Raw genomic sequence first — 15436 nt, 5'->3', positions numbered from 1 at the left:
CACCAATAAGCACTGACGAAACAATATTTAACATGCTTCTAAAACTATTCATGTACTGCTCCGATATGGATCGCCATGGTAACAACAAACAGCTCCTAGAGAGTTCCTTCCCCTTTGCCATCTCCTGTTGTCATGGATACCACTGTTCTGTGTATCTATGGAAACGTGCCTTTAGCTTCTCTTCTACTAAATTTAGATTCTATTATTGCAAAATGTTCAAGATAAACTGACACTATCTTAAAGTAGTAGAAAGGATGCAGAATTGGGAAAAGTTCAACAGCTGATCCAAATGGCAGGAGATTTCAGTAAATTGATTAATTTTCTGATATAACTCTAGCCAAATATTAAAAGAAATGATAAAAAAAGTATTAAATTTTATTTCCTGAATTAAAAAAGGATACTGTTAAAACTAAAAGTCTTTTGGCAGGGGTGGCAAAATCAATTGTTCGACTTGACCAGCTTGTCCAAGAGCCCAGACGGACAAGTAGAATTTCACGAAATTTTACTATATAACATTTATAGTTATGGACAAGTGGAAAATGACAAGTACGTCAAAATCAGATTTCACCACCCCTGTTGAGGTCCGACAACATTTCAAAAGTTACAAATGTTCTCAGTGTCAATAAATCTTCTGCGAACAAACTGTGTTCTGAGTTAGGTTTTTGTTAAATTCATATCTATCAACAACATCTATCGCAAGTGCAGAAATAAATTAGGATATCGAACAGACCACTGTAATACGAAGCAACAAAGGAAGTTGGTTGTTAGAAACCATACAAAGCACGACAGTAAGCAACATAAGTCAAACAACAATAATTGACTGAAACAGTTTTTCATCTGGGTATTATGTGACTGGATATGATTTTTGTTCACGAGACTGTTTACATATATCCACAACACGGTCTTATATACCTCCACCTCTTTCTCGGGATGTTTGAGTGCCGGCCAATCCGGAATGGCCTCGACCAATGACATACGTCGTCCCTGCATAGAGGCACGTCTCTGCTGTTGCTGGGCATCGATGGCTTCCAATTTTTCGGGGGTTAATTGAGACTTTTTGGGCATGACGTCAAGCTTATTTGATTCGTCGACTGATTGACGTCTGCTACCACTCTAAGTGTAATTTTAAAAATGGAAGAGAAAACGTAAAATTTCTAAATATAGAAACCAATCTGACTTTAAGGAGCAAGAAATTCAGACAATCCTTAAAACCAAAATGCAAATCTTGCGAATCTCATTCAAGTAAAAAACAAAGCAAACATTTCGCAGGGCGGCATCATTTTTCGATAAAAGCAATGAAAAATGAATGATTATGAAAGTGATGAAACTGCAGACAAACGAGCTCGTTCTGTGTTTCACTTTAAGCTGTGATGTTTTTTTTAGATAGATCTATATTAAACTGATTACAACTCCATAAAACAGAGTAATGTAATTCTTCTTTTACTTTACTCCAAATAAAGACAAAAGCATGGAAATTGGCGAACTTGAAACCTATTCTCCAGTCCTGCAGAAATCTCTGGGTTAATTGATCACTTAAATGAAAGCAATTTTCCAGTATGAAAATAATCTAAATGTACAATAAATCTGAAAAGAAACTATTATTAAAACATGTAAAAAATTCTACTTCATGCCAAAGTGAGTTTATGAATAAGTTATGACAAAACATTAATTTTATCTGGCGTAAAACAGAATAAGTGCACCTGATAAAAATATCTGCATTAAAAAGACAAAGTTATCCCCACAAAGAACACCTGTCCCACCCCCAACAACACCCTCACTTCTAACACATATGATCCAACCAAATAGTTACTAATTTTTCATACTTGAAAACTTATTCTGTTTGACAGTACTGTAATATCAGACATTTTTGCATGTCCCAATTTGTTTTCCTAAGAAGGCTGAAAGTGTAACATTATTACACGACAAAATCACTGTATGTCACAGTAAATAGTCCCAGACACACACTGAATATGAATCTGACGAAAAACAGTCAAAATTTTCCAGAATGTTAGAATCGAAATAATGTATCTCAAAACATTGATAAAATCATTGTTTGTCATTCCGATGTGTATTATTTTATTACTCAGGCTTCACCCTCATGGTATAATTCCGATGCCCCTTAACTCCAGGCAAGGATTATATTGAACAATAAATCACTGTTTTTGATTCATTATTTCTTAGTTTTCCAAAATCTTGCAAAGTGTACAAACAGCATAAGTATTAATCTTCACATAATGTGGAAATTTTTTTCTCATAATATAATTAAAAACGGAGCTTTTGCAAATGATAAAATTGCGAAATACAGCAAAAAATAATCACTCAAAAATAGTACTGATATTACAGCACATCACAATGCAGTTTAACCATTTTTTTTCCACTTTTTAATTTTATTAATCAACAGAATCCTTTTGTTATTTCAACTTAACAAGCATTTAATTGACTTTAAACATAGAACGTTAAATATATTTAAGTAAATAATTAATTAACTAAATTATAAAATTAGAACTTAAAAACAGAACAACTTAAATTAAAAACAGAGACCACAGCTCATAATGGTAACAAAATGTACTGAAAGTGAAAATAAAAATGTATGAGTAATGAATGTTCGATTGTTAATGCATAATGTATTGTAAGGACATAAGTATCAAAACATATAAACATGTGTAAAAAGTCAAGACATGTGAACCTCAGAAAATCTTGAGATAATATATAGGGCAATAAAGGCGGAGATGGACATATTGTAAAATTGTTAGAAAGATGAATTCAAAACATTTTGTCAGCAACACATCTGTAATAAACACAACATTAATTTCAGACTAAATAATCTGTTTTGAACCAAAATTTATTTCCATTGTCTCGCACAATCTTCAAATATTCTAAAAATCTAGACAAACAAATCACTGCAGATTTATATCTGAAAATCTAATCTATCCAGATATATATATACATCTGGAATCTTTCCAACGGCTAAGGAAATATATTAAAAACATGGCCAATCACCACATATGTCTATTTCAAATCTAGCCAATCACTGAACATTTCTGTTTCAAATCAAGCCAATCACTGCATATTTATGTTTAAAATCTAACCAATCACAGCATATGTATGTTTCAAATCTAATCAATCACTGTATATAAAATGTTCTTTTTCAAATCTAACCAATCACAGCATATTCCTGTTTCAAATCTAGCCAATTACCACACATTTCTGTTTCAAATCTAGCCAAACACTGCAATTAATTTCTAAACCAGAAACCTGCCTCTTTGCCAGCTTCTCTATGTTTGAGCTGAACTTTAAATGGAGATTCTTCTGACTGTCCACTAACTCTACGTTTCTTTGCCCCACTTTTGCACCGAATCTCCATATTTTCATAGCCATCTTCTAGGGTCAGAGCCCTAGAGCCCCTGCGACTGAGTGGGTGCTCTATATCAACTGAAGGGGTGCGAGATTTTAACATAACTGACTCGGGCAAGGAAACACTCGACTCAGACACGTTCGATCCCCTTCTTGAACTTGATTCAGAGTCTCGACCCCTTTCAGTCTTGTCGAGAAAAATGACAAAATTGTATTAGTTTTAACTACAAAGAACTTGATTTCTTTCATTAATTTGAGGTAATAATTAGTAATATTATAAAGTTGTGATCAATTATACTACACCGCAAAGTCTGCTAGTCATGACATTTCGCTGTGATTGCAAAATGAAACTGAAGAAGAATTTTTCGAATTTTAACAAGGGTATATTGAGCACAACTATTTGAAATATTGAATAATCAGTTAGAATGATGAGTGAGTTACATTTTATGGCCATTCTAAACAAAAATGCCATATATCGCAAAACCTAGAATGATTCAGTATCAGGTGATTGACACAATGAAGTTGCAAATTCAAGAAAGTTGATGTTACACAATTAGCGAAATTAAAATGTTTAGCAAAATTAAACGTATCTCTCGAGCAAAACATCCAAAGATACTCAGCTCTTATCGTAAACACAAGGGTTTAGATATTTCAACAACACAAACGGCAAAAACATGACCGCCAGCAAATTTAGTAATATTCAGTCATGTATTAAAGGGGCACATATCCAGATTTATGCCAGATTTTTGAAAAATTATAAACTGATTTCATTTGTCGGTATTCATATATTCTGTAACAGAACTAAATGAATCGCTTTATTCTTAAAATTTTGATACAAGGATGAAAATCTGGAAATACACCCCTTTAAATGAGAGACTTCATGAATAGATATTCTGACGAAACTTCACAGAAACATTGACCTTTTCACTGATCAATATTGCTGCAGAGTTTCACCAGAATATTTCAGTTTTCTCCCTATTTTGTAAACCATATATATAAAGAATACACTGGACCAAATACCCTAGATACCCGTGCATAATGCGCACATGTGTATATTGTGCATCCCCGATTCGAGTCCAAAAATATTTGTGTGAAACTTTAATGTTATTTCTCTATATCAAACATGCATTAACATATTTTTGCCCTGTATCAAACATAATCATTATCAAAGACACTGTGAAATCAGCCCCAGAAGACTCCCTAATTCAATATTTCTTTTCACATTTAAGTTCAGTGTATTCAAATGTCAAACGCTAAAGTTGCCTGTATAATAAAATACAAAGCAGAGATACGTCTGCTTGGGACGAATAATTCTCTAAAGTTCTTTGACAAAACATCATAATTATCACTTTTTTATTTCCCTAAAATGATACTTTACTTTTCTTGGTAAAAATGAATTACTCACTTGTTGTTGTTGTCGTTTTAAAGGTTGTTAAATGAACTTAATAATATCTTAGGCTAGTTAATGCTGAAAGCGTTGTATATCTCCACATTCATACGCTGCAAATAGCGAATTAATATTCTCGGAAATAACTATTCAATACATTGTAATACTTCTAGAAGAAATAAAAAGTGTTTATACATGACGAAAATACTTCAGATGTAAATTAAGAACCTAAGAATTAACACACTGTATATTATGGTATATGCCTACCCTTTCATCTTCACTGTCTGATTCTACCTTCTTCAACGCCATCTTAGTGAGTTCGATTTGTGACATACGACGTTTCTGCTCGACTGAAATATAGCACAGAAAATATTCAAACTAGAGCAGGTAATACATATACCATAAAGTTCACAGATCAGCAACATTTTAATCGTATTGTTAAAACTGTGCAAAAATTATTTCATCTGCATTAGTAGCAATGTTAAGTAGCGCGTTTTGCTTAATCAATTTGAAGTATTTAACAGAAGCAGCTCTTTTGTGTATATACTTAAAAATCTGCGCTTTTTCGCTGTCATGTTAACATCAACTGGCTAGATTTACCAACTTCACACATTTATCTTTAAGCTTTAAGCAGCTTTAAACTTTGCGCATTGCATGGATATATTGTATGAAAACAAGAATGTCACTGATGTATAAACCGCTCACCTGAGCATAAATTTCAAAACATCTGATCCAATTCTGGCAAATTGCTAAGTTACTTTTATAAATTTTGACAATGCAGACCCAAAGAATAAGCAAATTTTAGAATTTGTCAAAAAGATGACCTTTCTAGTTTCAAAGCAAGTATCATTATGCTATATTATTAGCATAACATTAGTGTCTAACAAATCAAAAATAAAATCTGAGCAAGAAATTCTATTTTCTATATATTGACTTTCGAATTTTTGTGATCTCTATCAGTAATTCATAACAGATTTGATTCTTTAAGAAACCTAGGCATCCAAGCTTCTACAGCTCTGTCCAAAAATTTTAACCTTAAATATGTTCAAAGCACATCACATTTAGCTCAGGTGAGCAGTAGGAGCATTTTTAAACTAATACCTACCTAAGCTTGCTAGCTAGCTAATGCACACGCTATAATGCAATCTAATATATACATGTATATACATTTATATATATGAATCTAATGTTAATTTACTCAAAGAGTTACGAAATATAATGGCCACACTACCATACACATATCTATGAAAAGAAAAAAAAATCGTCAATTACACTGCCATGATTTTTACACAAGCACTTGAAAAAAAGTTTAAGCTTTTCTTAGCAAAATCTTTTCAAGGTACATCAAGTACTAATAAATAAAAGAAGCCATTCTTTACTAATAGATATAGTTCTAATTTTTAAGAAATAATCTTAAGTAATTTAACTATATATTTCTGAGTTGTTTTTAGAATTCCATTATTCTACTTGAAATGAGATAATAAGAATTTCAAACCCATTCTAGGTCTGGTAGAAAACCTTGTAAATTTGCATTTTAATTATTCTTAAATGTTTTAGAACACTATTTGATTTTTTTTATTGGAGTTTATTAAGTTTCTTGTTTCAACAATATTTCAGTGATGTACTGGTGTGAATTCTGCATCAGTACTAACTCACTCTCCACAAGTAACTGACAAATTCTCCACATGAATCAGAGGTGGAGGATGAATGATTCTATATACATCACCATTTGTTCCATCATCAATTTTGAATTAAAAAAGCTAAGCTATGACCCAGTATTTCTCATAATGGTAAAGTGTAACAAGTGAGTGTTTGATAAATGTTTCTTTTATATGTAAATATTTGAAACATAGCACTTATGCTTTCAACAATAAGTTATTCTTGCATAAAACCTTTGTTTTTTGCCAATTTCGGGCATGCACAAACAGGGAAAAAAACGTGTACAAACAAGGAGATTCTCGTGAGCACGCGCTGTTGGTGAACGTTTTGAATATGCTGTTGCGGGTCCAACGTAATTAAATTATGGATCCCGAATCAATTTTGGCCGAAGTCGAAAGGTCCGAGATTTATGAAATCTTTTCATCTGCATTTTTATTAAAAATATCATTTTTCAACCTAACTTTACTTTAACTTGTAATAAGCGCTACCTCTTGATACGCGACTGCATTGACGTTCCTTATTATTGTATTATTACGCGTATTTGACTCGAAGTAAGTTTACACGCCGCGGCGATTTAATCCCTGAAAATGATAGGCAAACAACATTTACAAAAATTCAATTTCGTTTTCCAAATTAATTTGAGTCGAGAAAGTTGACATGCTAACTTTAAATCTTACACTAAAACTTTTGAAAAATGTTTGTGTCTACTTTACACATCTATGCAGTCTACTGATGTAGTAATGGTGTGTAATGTAAAGCATAAACATGATGAAGCGTAAAGTTTGAAGGATTTTTCCATAGTTAATGAACATTTGATGAACAAAAGGTATTTATTATATATTTTTCAATTTATCTGTAGATCTCACCAACCATGTTTGAGTTTATAAATCCAATCTAAGTTGATTATATCTATGTTGGAAAAATTCAAATTTCTGTGTTTATCAAACTTTGATCGCGATGGGGTGGGGTGCAAAGCAAAATTTTCTAGTTATAGGCCTAGAGATTTCATTTAACGACATGAAGAATATAGGTATCGATACGTTTCTATTAAACGACAATATTTAACTTTAAAAAGCGTAAGGGACAGACTATTAATTTAAACCAAGCAGAATTGTGTTCTGTCGGCACCTCACCTGCAAATTGTGTAAAGACAGGATGCCCTTTTCTCATAATTCCGAGCCTCTAAAGCTAAACTTCCTACCGATATATCGGAAAAAGGGGGAGTCATTTTACATATATTTAATATTAAAGAAATTACCACAACGAGAATGTCCGTTCGACATGTATAAAATATGCACTGTTTCTGTATGCCCTGGAAATGCATAAATAAAACATGTGTCCATAACAACCTGAAACGGCCGACTTCGATCGGCTAATGTCAGCTGAATAGTCTTGTTTTTTCGATATTTCCAGCACTTTAGTTATGTTTTATGCAAGAATAGCGATAACACACGTTTGTTTCGTGAAACAACATCTGCAGAATCCCTCGGGCTATGTTGGTGCACTCGCCCTACGGGCTCGTGCACCAACCAATCCCTTGGGATTCTGCAGATGTTGTTACACAAAAAAACGTGCGTTAACCCTACATCGCAATTGACTTATACTGTAAAATCATTTAATTTCGTGGGCATGAAATTTCATAGTTTTGGTCAAAACGGCAATTTCGTGGGGATATGAATTCGTGGATTTCAACTTTTGAACACAAAATGAATGGGAATTTCACTTGTTCATTGGGATTAAATCTTGTGGATTGACCCAACTATGAAAGCCACGAAAATTAGTCCCCCATGAATATTAATTATTTCACAGTATACCCTTTCTTAAATCTACAGTAGTATGGTATAAGAATGCAGTTTTAACTATAGCGCTTGCTGGTTTTGGACATTTTAATAATAAGACAAATACTAAACATTACAGAAGGCTATAGCTTAAACCAACTGGAAGAAATATCAATTAAAACATTTTAATCAATTTCATATAGCTCTAAGAATTACTGGACAATTCTACTTTGCAATGTTCAGTCCAACCTGTGCTAAAGACCTGAACAGAGACCATCTGGTTCTTAACCCTAACCCTGCTAAATTTCTATAATGAACTTGTCCATCTTTCAATTTGGACAGTACCATTAACTGTTAAAATGGATGTTTACCAAAAAGATTCTGACTGAATGGCGAACAGTGCAGACCATGATATTAGACTGTGCAGGCTGATCTTGGTCTGCACTGGTCGCAAAGGCAGAATCACTTGCCGCAAGCAGGCTAAAGGTCTAAAGGTTAAGACTGCTGATTTTCTTCCCTATTTTAACATTTCCATTTTATTTTAACCTGTGAATAAATACCACCTTCCAATGTCTTTCCCAAGAGTGGTCTTTATAACCAGGTTTGACTGTAGTTTTTCCATAAGGCCTAAAAAGAAATTGTTTGTTTTTGGTATCCCGATCTACCTAAAAATTTGCCATGACCCTCAATGTTTTTATGGCGTTTTTGAAAATTGATATTTCCGTTATGTTTTATACTTTTCGCTTTGTGTTGCTCTTTTTTCATTGTAAATAAGATATTTTTGTGTGTGTGTGGTGGGGGGGGGCATGTTACAGGAAACAAACAAATTGAATATTTTTTTAGGCCTAATGTAAATTTCAATACTTCTGCTAAAATAAAATTTTTCAGAAATATTTATTTTTACAGAAGAAGATGCCCAATACGCTGGATGGCAGTAAACACCATATAAATTATATTACAAATCTGTATAAAATGTTTAAGACTATTACAGGTACAAAAACTTCTGTATTACAATTGCTATTTCTTCCAGTTAATTTATAATCACTACAAACGACTTTACAATACATTTTCAAGGGAACTTTACATGGAGTACTTAGATAAATTCTTATCTTTTTCTGTTTGGTTTGTCCCTCTTTGCTTTTTTTGGTGTTTTTTGTTACAACGAAAAAGACAAAATCCCCTTTAAGGTAGCTGACATGTAATGACTTTCGGCAAATTCCATGCGATTTTAGCATTCTTTAGCCATAAATGTAGTTCATAAAAGCAATGGTTTCCATAACAACTGGAGAATGCTGAAATCACATACGGAGCAAACCTAAAATGGAAATAACTGGTTGTCATCTCCTGTCCGCTACCTTAAGACAAGGAGGAACAAAATCTACTTTCATTTCTGACAAAATTTACATAATTGTTCATGTAAATAAAGTTTCCTTGTGTGTTAATTGTGACAGTAATACAAAAGCTACGCAAACTGCCGATATATAAACTCATTGGTGGACGTACTGGGAGCAGGCTCTTCTGAAACAAAGTATAATTAACAACGTGTGAAAAATACAGAAATCAAAATAAAAAGGTTTGTTACACCCACATTAGAGCTAAAAGAAGTTGTGATTTATCGCAAATTGATATTATACAACACACAAACCCACAATGTCGGGAATCATTACAGTGTCATATGACGTACCGGCTACTAGACACATGTCACAAGAATTAGAAAAATTCGCAGCCTGATCAGGATTGATCCTCGTGGCCATGTTATGCTGTTCCAGTGATGAATCTAACTACATGCCTGCTCAATTTCTCCATATCATCAATGCCAGTAATCATGAGTTTTTCACTAGTTCGTTACACTATTTTTTTCCCCCGAACAACTTTTTAGGCTCTAATGTAGTTTTTACCAAGGTAGTTAGAGAGTGTACGAAATCTTTGCATTAGTTGTAGAAAACATATTTTTCACTTTTTTCAGTATATTTTGGTTATGTATAATTTTTATTTATGAGCTTCATATTTTTTATTTACGAACCTGGACTAGCTGTTTAAAATTAACTGCTTAACATCAAAATCTACACGTCATTGTCATTCTTGAATGGTTTTTGAAATAATTTTCAAATGCGTGAAAGGGTAACAAAGTCAAGGGAAATTGAAGGAGAAAATTTGGTGTAAAATTTTGAGGGAGAAACAAGACAATTTGAGGGTATGAAAAGGAACAACAATGGAACTTTTCTTTAGGACATGAAAACAAGGAACAAAACAAGAACTTTCCTTTAGAACATGAAAACAATGCTACTTTTAACCTGGACCAATAATGCGTGCATAAAGCATGGCAGCAACATATGTCAAGTGGGGAAAAGGAAGGTGTATAAAACAAACATGTAGGGGTCACATGATCAAAATAATCTCTAAACCAAATTTATATTGAATTCGAGACTATTTTGAACATGTAATTCCCCACAGCGAAACAGGGCAAGTCACATCAATAAAATTAACTTTCAGACAAGACATTAAATGTTTTATTTTTTTAACTTTGCAAAACACATAAGATTTTTTAAAAGGTCAATATAATATTTTATCACATGGCTACTGGTTAACTGGTGTGAAACCAATTCATACAAAAAGTAAAGTAAAGTGTTTGTTTATTATAGTGTCATCCCTACTGAAAGGGCCAGCCAATTTGGCTTATGAGACACCAGTACATACACCGAACAGCATAACTTTCCGATTCCTATCTTTTAATGCCAGGCACCAGGCAGGTAGGCAATCGATAACTATTATTTAACTTTATTTTACAAGAAAAGAAAGTTGATCTGGAACTTAGTAACCACTGTTCCATACACATCAGGGTGTGGTCCCCACTATAGTTTGAACAAGCCAAGTTCAGTTGAATTTCAGTTACCATATCAGTCTCAAGTGAAAAATGCTCTCTTGTAATTATAACAATAGAAACTGTATGGTGACTTTGTTTATTTATCTATTTACCTATCTGCTGTTGAATACCACAGGTATTGTACTCTGCTGCTCCACATGTCATCATCGGAGCAGCAGAATATAACACCCAGAGGTAGGTTGGCATTAAATCTCCCGCATTGAATGTACGCACGCATTGAATATACACTATTAAACCTATGTTAAACTAACCCTAACCTTTTAGTCAGTATATAGTACACTCAATATGTGCGTACATCCAATAGCGGGGATTTGATGTTGGTGCCCAGAGGTATCCTAAGATGTTACCATCATTATAAATATTTTTATAGGGTATGGTCATGTTATTTTTATACAGTATGGTTGTGTTATTTACAACACTGAACTAGAAATATTATTATATTATGTTAAGTTTTGTAAGTTTAACTTTCTGAATGTGCTTGTTATCCCATTGTTGGCAAAAAGCATTAAATGTTTAACAAATATTAGGAGCAACGTACCAACAAGTTGAACTTTGATGAATTAGATATATGAGCCATGCCATGGGAAAACCAACATAGTGGGTGTGCGACCAGCATGGATCCAGACCAGCCTGCGCATCCGCGCAGTCTGGTCAGGATCCATGCTGTTCGCTAACAGTTTCTCCAATTCCAATAGGCTTTAAAAGCGAACAGCATGGATCCTGACCAGACTGCGCGGATGCGCAGGCTGGTCTGGATCCATGCTGGTCGCACACCCACTATGTTGGTTTTCTCATGGCACGGCTCATATTACTTTACAACATCAATTGAAGCTATTAAACATACACTTATATTCATATTATGTTGATTTTCTGATGAGTTAAAATTGTGGATGTTTTAAAAAAACACTTTTAAACTAAAAAGTGAGTAATAATTCCTTAAACAAAAGAGATGTTTTGGAAACAAGAAAGACTGTGTGAAGAAACTGTGTTGAGGAGGATTGTGTATGTCTGGTCTGGTTTTTTAAATGCTTTAAATCACAGGGTGGCCAACCCAAATGAATTTTCAAAACCGTACACATGGAGAAAACATCTGGATTAATGTAATGTTTTGCCTAGATTTTCCTTATTTTATTAATTAAGAGCATCACAGGCAGAAAAGAGAGTGCTTTCCTCCACATAAAGTGTCTGCCATCAGTTCTCAGGTCTTTTCTCAATTACTTGGCCCAACTGCGGAAGTGTGTGCGTTATCTAAAGTTTTTCCACGAAAAAGCAGTTGGGCACACCTTATGCAAATCGCAATGTCCCTGGATCATTTATAAGGTGGTATATTGTATCTTTTATGCCAAGTAGGAAGCTAAAATTTGTTTTTAGTACTGCCAAAATGAACAGCAGAGTTGAAAGAGCTGTGAATTTGTTCCAATACTTTCCACAAGAGAAAACAATCTTAAATTAAATCTACTAGGAAGAATTTGTGTGGAACCAGACCAGACATTATGTCCCTCACATCAATTTGACAACAAGCAAGAACTCATTCTACCCTTTATTATCATTTTATAACAATTTTGTTCAATGTACCATCCATAAATATCATTAACATTTATATCATTCTTCAAAGATGTATCTGAAACACAGAACACACCAGTGTGTTTCTTCTATTTTTGAAAAAAAGATAATCAAAATAACAAATATCAACTGACTTGAAACATAAATCACATGGTGCAGCACATTGCTTGTACAAGTGACCTTGCCTTAAATTTAAAAAAATCCTTTTTCATTATTTGTACAAAGTTATTTCAAAATCTATTAATGATTAGAATAGACTATGTTAATTAAAAAGAAATCTGTATTCTTTGACCTTTGAACTTAAAGCCAGATTTTGTTGAAAATATGTGACTGATTTACATAGAATTATATGGTTTAGAAGGGTTATTTCCCTTTGTTCCACTCATTCTATGCCACCATTTGCTATTATACAATTGAGCCATGCCATGAGAAAATCAACATAATGGGTTTGCGACCAGCATGGATCCAGACCAGCCTGCGCATCCGCGCAGTCTGGTCAGGATCCATGCTGTTCGCTAAAGGTTTCTCTAATTGTAGTAAGCTTTAAAAGCGAACAGCATGGATCCTGACCAGACTGCGCGGATGCGCAGGCTGGTCTGGATCCATGCTGGTCGCAAACCCACTATGTTGGTTTTCTCATGGCACGGCTCAATTGCAGAATAATTTCATTAAAAGGATATTATCAATTAAGCCTTCTCATGTTTAATGTTGCTGATTTTTTTTCTAAAGAACTTTTCAGACCGAAGGATCAAAGATTGAACATGAGTAGTTCTGTATGTGACAAGACAAGTGACATTATAACATCACTTACCCAGAAAACCTAGACTTAATCAGGGATCGAATTTAGCGGTTGCTAACTCGCGAAATTCGAGTAAGAATCAAAAATGAGAGTAGGAAATCATAGCACTCGAATATTTTTGCGATCACATTTGAAAATCGATGAATTCGCTCAAACTGTCCTTTGCTCTTTAAAAGCTCCATTGGGATAGTTATTTTACTGATATTCACATGACCACTTGTAGACACTTATCGCAGTATACAAATGTAATTATCGGATATCTAAGTAAGCATCTAGACGATATTTGTTTTCGTTTTGGTCAGTGATTCGCAACTGCGAAAATGGAGAGGAAAATTACAAGTTTCTTTGGGCGAAAAAGACCCACGGAGACCTAAAATGCTAGCGATACCACGGGCAGTTACCTGGAAGAACTTAAAACTTCAGAGTCCAGCCAAAAGTCCAAAGAATCATCGAGTACTTTGGTTCGTACTTCCCAGGCCTGTTCGAGCCGTGAAAAAGTTGGAAACGGAGCTGAACATTAAACTTTTATGTGAAACCAAACAACAACAAAACAACTTAATAAATTTAGCACGTAAAACAGCCTTTAAATAATTGCATTTTTCTGCTAGTGGAAAAAAATGGCACTAGCAAAAAATTGCTTGTGGGAAAAAAAGTTAAATTCGATCCCTGTTAATAAGTTACAATGCTCAGTGACAAACTGATGTGATAGGATGTTCAACAGAATTGATATGACAAAATGATATAAAGTGAAAATTGCTGATTGTGGTGCATACAGCAGGGCTTGGGCGGGCTGAGCTTACGTACCTGTTTTTTCTTTCTTCACATGTTTTAATTCAACTTTTTCTATCCTTTGAACCTGTGTAACTAATATTTGCAGCAATTCAAGTTACTAAATGCGTTACATAATTCAAATAAGAAGCTGGACTTGATGAAAAGTTGCCATCATGACTCTTATCAGCTTTTAGCTTACATCAAGAAGAGAAAAATTCCTGTTGGCACATAAATAAGACAGGGGTATAAAAAGGTTAGTCCTATAGCAGAGTATTTCATAACTTATCCTTGAAATTTGTTCTGCAATTTCTGCAGCATGCTGCTTTACACTGGCAATCGGCAGCTGGCATTTTACGCAGTATTTCAAAATGTTAATCGCAAAATACAGAATAGAAATACATAAATACACAAATCATGATAAAAGAAAGATAAGATCTGATTTCCTGAGATCTTTTTAATATTCTGCAGAATCAAATTGTAAAATTTAAATATTTTTGCCAATTTGACATTTCTAAAACTTTTAGTCTTTTTTTTTTCTTTCAAAAAAGTTTAAAATCTCTGTAGTCACAACCAGCCACATTATAAATGATTTTATGATATTTGATAAAATCGCTTCGTTAATTTTTCAAATCTAAATATAATGTAATTTAGTACTCAAATATAATTAAATCTGGTAGGCAAGAGGTGGTGGCAGTGACAGTTGAGACTACAAAGTATTGACTTAGATAACATACCAGGTTTCAGCATGCCCCAGTCAATATCTTCTTCTTCTCCTCCCTTCTTCTTACCCTCCCTGCAAACAAAATACAGCAAACGTTAGTAATGTCTAAAGACAATTTTACACCTTTCTACAAAGATAGATATAACACATCTCTCTACAATGGCACATATTTTACACCTCTCTTTAACAGTAGATATTTTACACCCATCTACAATAGTAGACATTTTACACCTCTCCACAACAGTAGACATTTTACACCTCTATACAACAGTAGACATTTTACATCTCTCTACAACATTAGACCTTTTACACCTCTATACAACAGCAGACATTTTACATCTCTCTACAACATTAGATGTTTTACATCTCTCTACAACATTAGACATTTTACACCTCTATACAACAGTAGACATTTTACATCTTTCTCCAACAGTAGATGTTTTACATCTCTCTACAACAGTAGACATTTTACACCTCTCTACAACAGTAGACGTTTTACATCTCCAACAGTAGATGTTTT

At 33.7% G+C, this 15436-nt stretch overlaps 1 protein-coding gene across 26 annotated transcripts in view; it reads right to left on the bottom strand.

Moving 5' to 3' along the window:
- The window catches only part of LOC123537522 (twitchin-like), a 204523-nt gene that overhangs the window by 90503 nt on the left and 98584 nt on the right, over positions 1-15436 (bottom strand). For 23 of the 26 annotated variants that reach the window (XM_053528310.1, XM_053528320.1, XM_053528307.1 and 20 more), the window contains 4 exons: positions 14930-14988; positions 9682-9696; positions 5009-5091; positions 913-1113 (listed from right to left, as the gene is read on the bottom strand). In XM_053528310.1, coding sequence (XP_053384285.1) covers positions 913-1113; positions 5009-5091; positions 9682-9696; positions 14930-14988 — 358 coding nt within the window. The remainder of the gene's footprint in view (positions 1-912; positions 1114-5008; positions 5092-9681; positions 9697-14929; positions 14989-15436) is intronic. The other 3 variants (XM_053528325.1, XM_053528312.1, XM_053528327.1) reach the window with 3 other exon arrangements.

This window comes from Mercenaria mercenaria, chromosome 17 (genome assembly GCF_021730395.1).
Source record: "Mercenaria mercenaria strain notata chromosome 17, MADL_Memer_1, whole genome shotgun sequence".
In the NCBI taxonomy this organism is placed as follows: domain Eukaryota; kingdom Metazoa; phylum Mollusca; class Bivalvia; order Venerida; family Veneridae; genus Mercenaria; species Mercenaria mercenaria.
The sequence above is the reverse complement of the archived record's forward strand: the minus strand, read 5'-3'. Positions and strand labels throughout refer to the sequence as shown.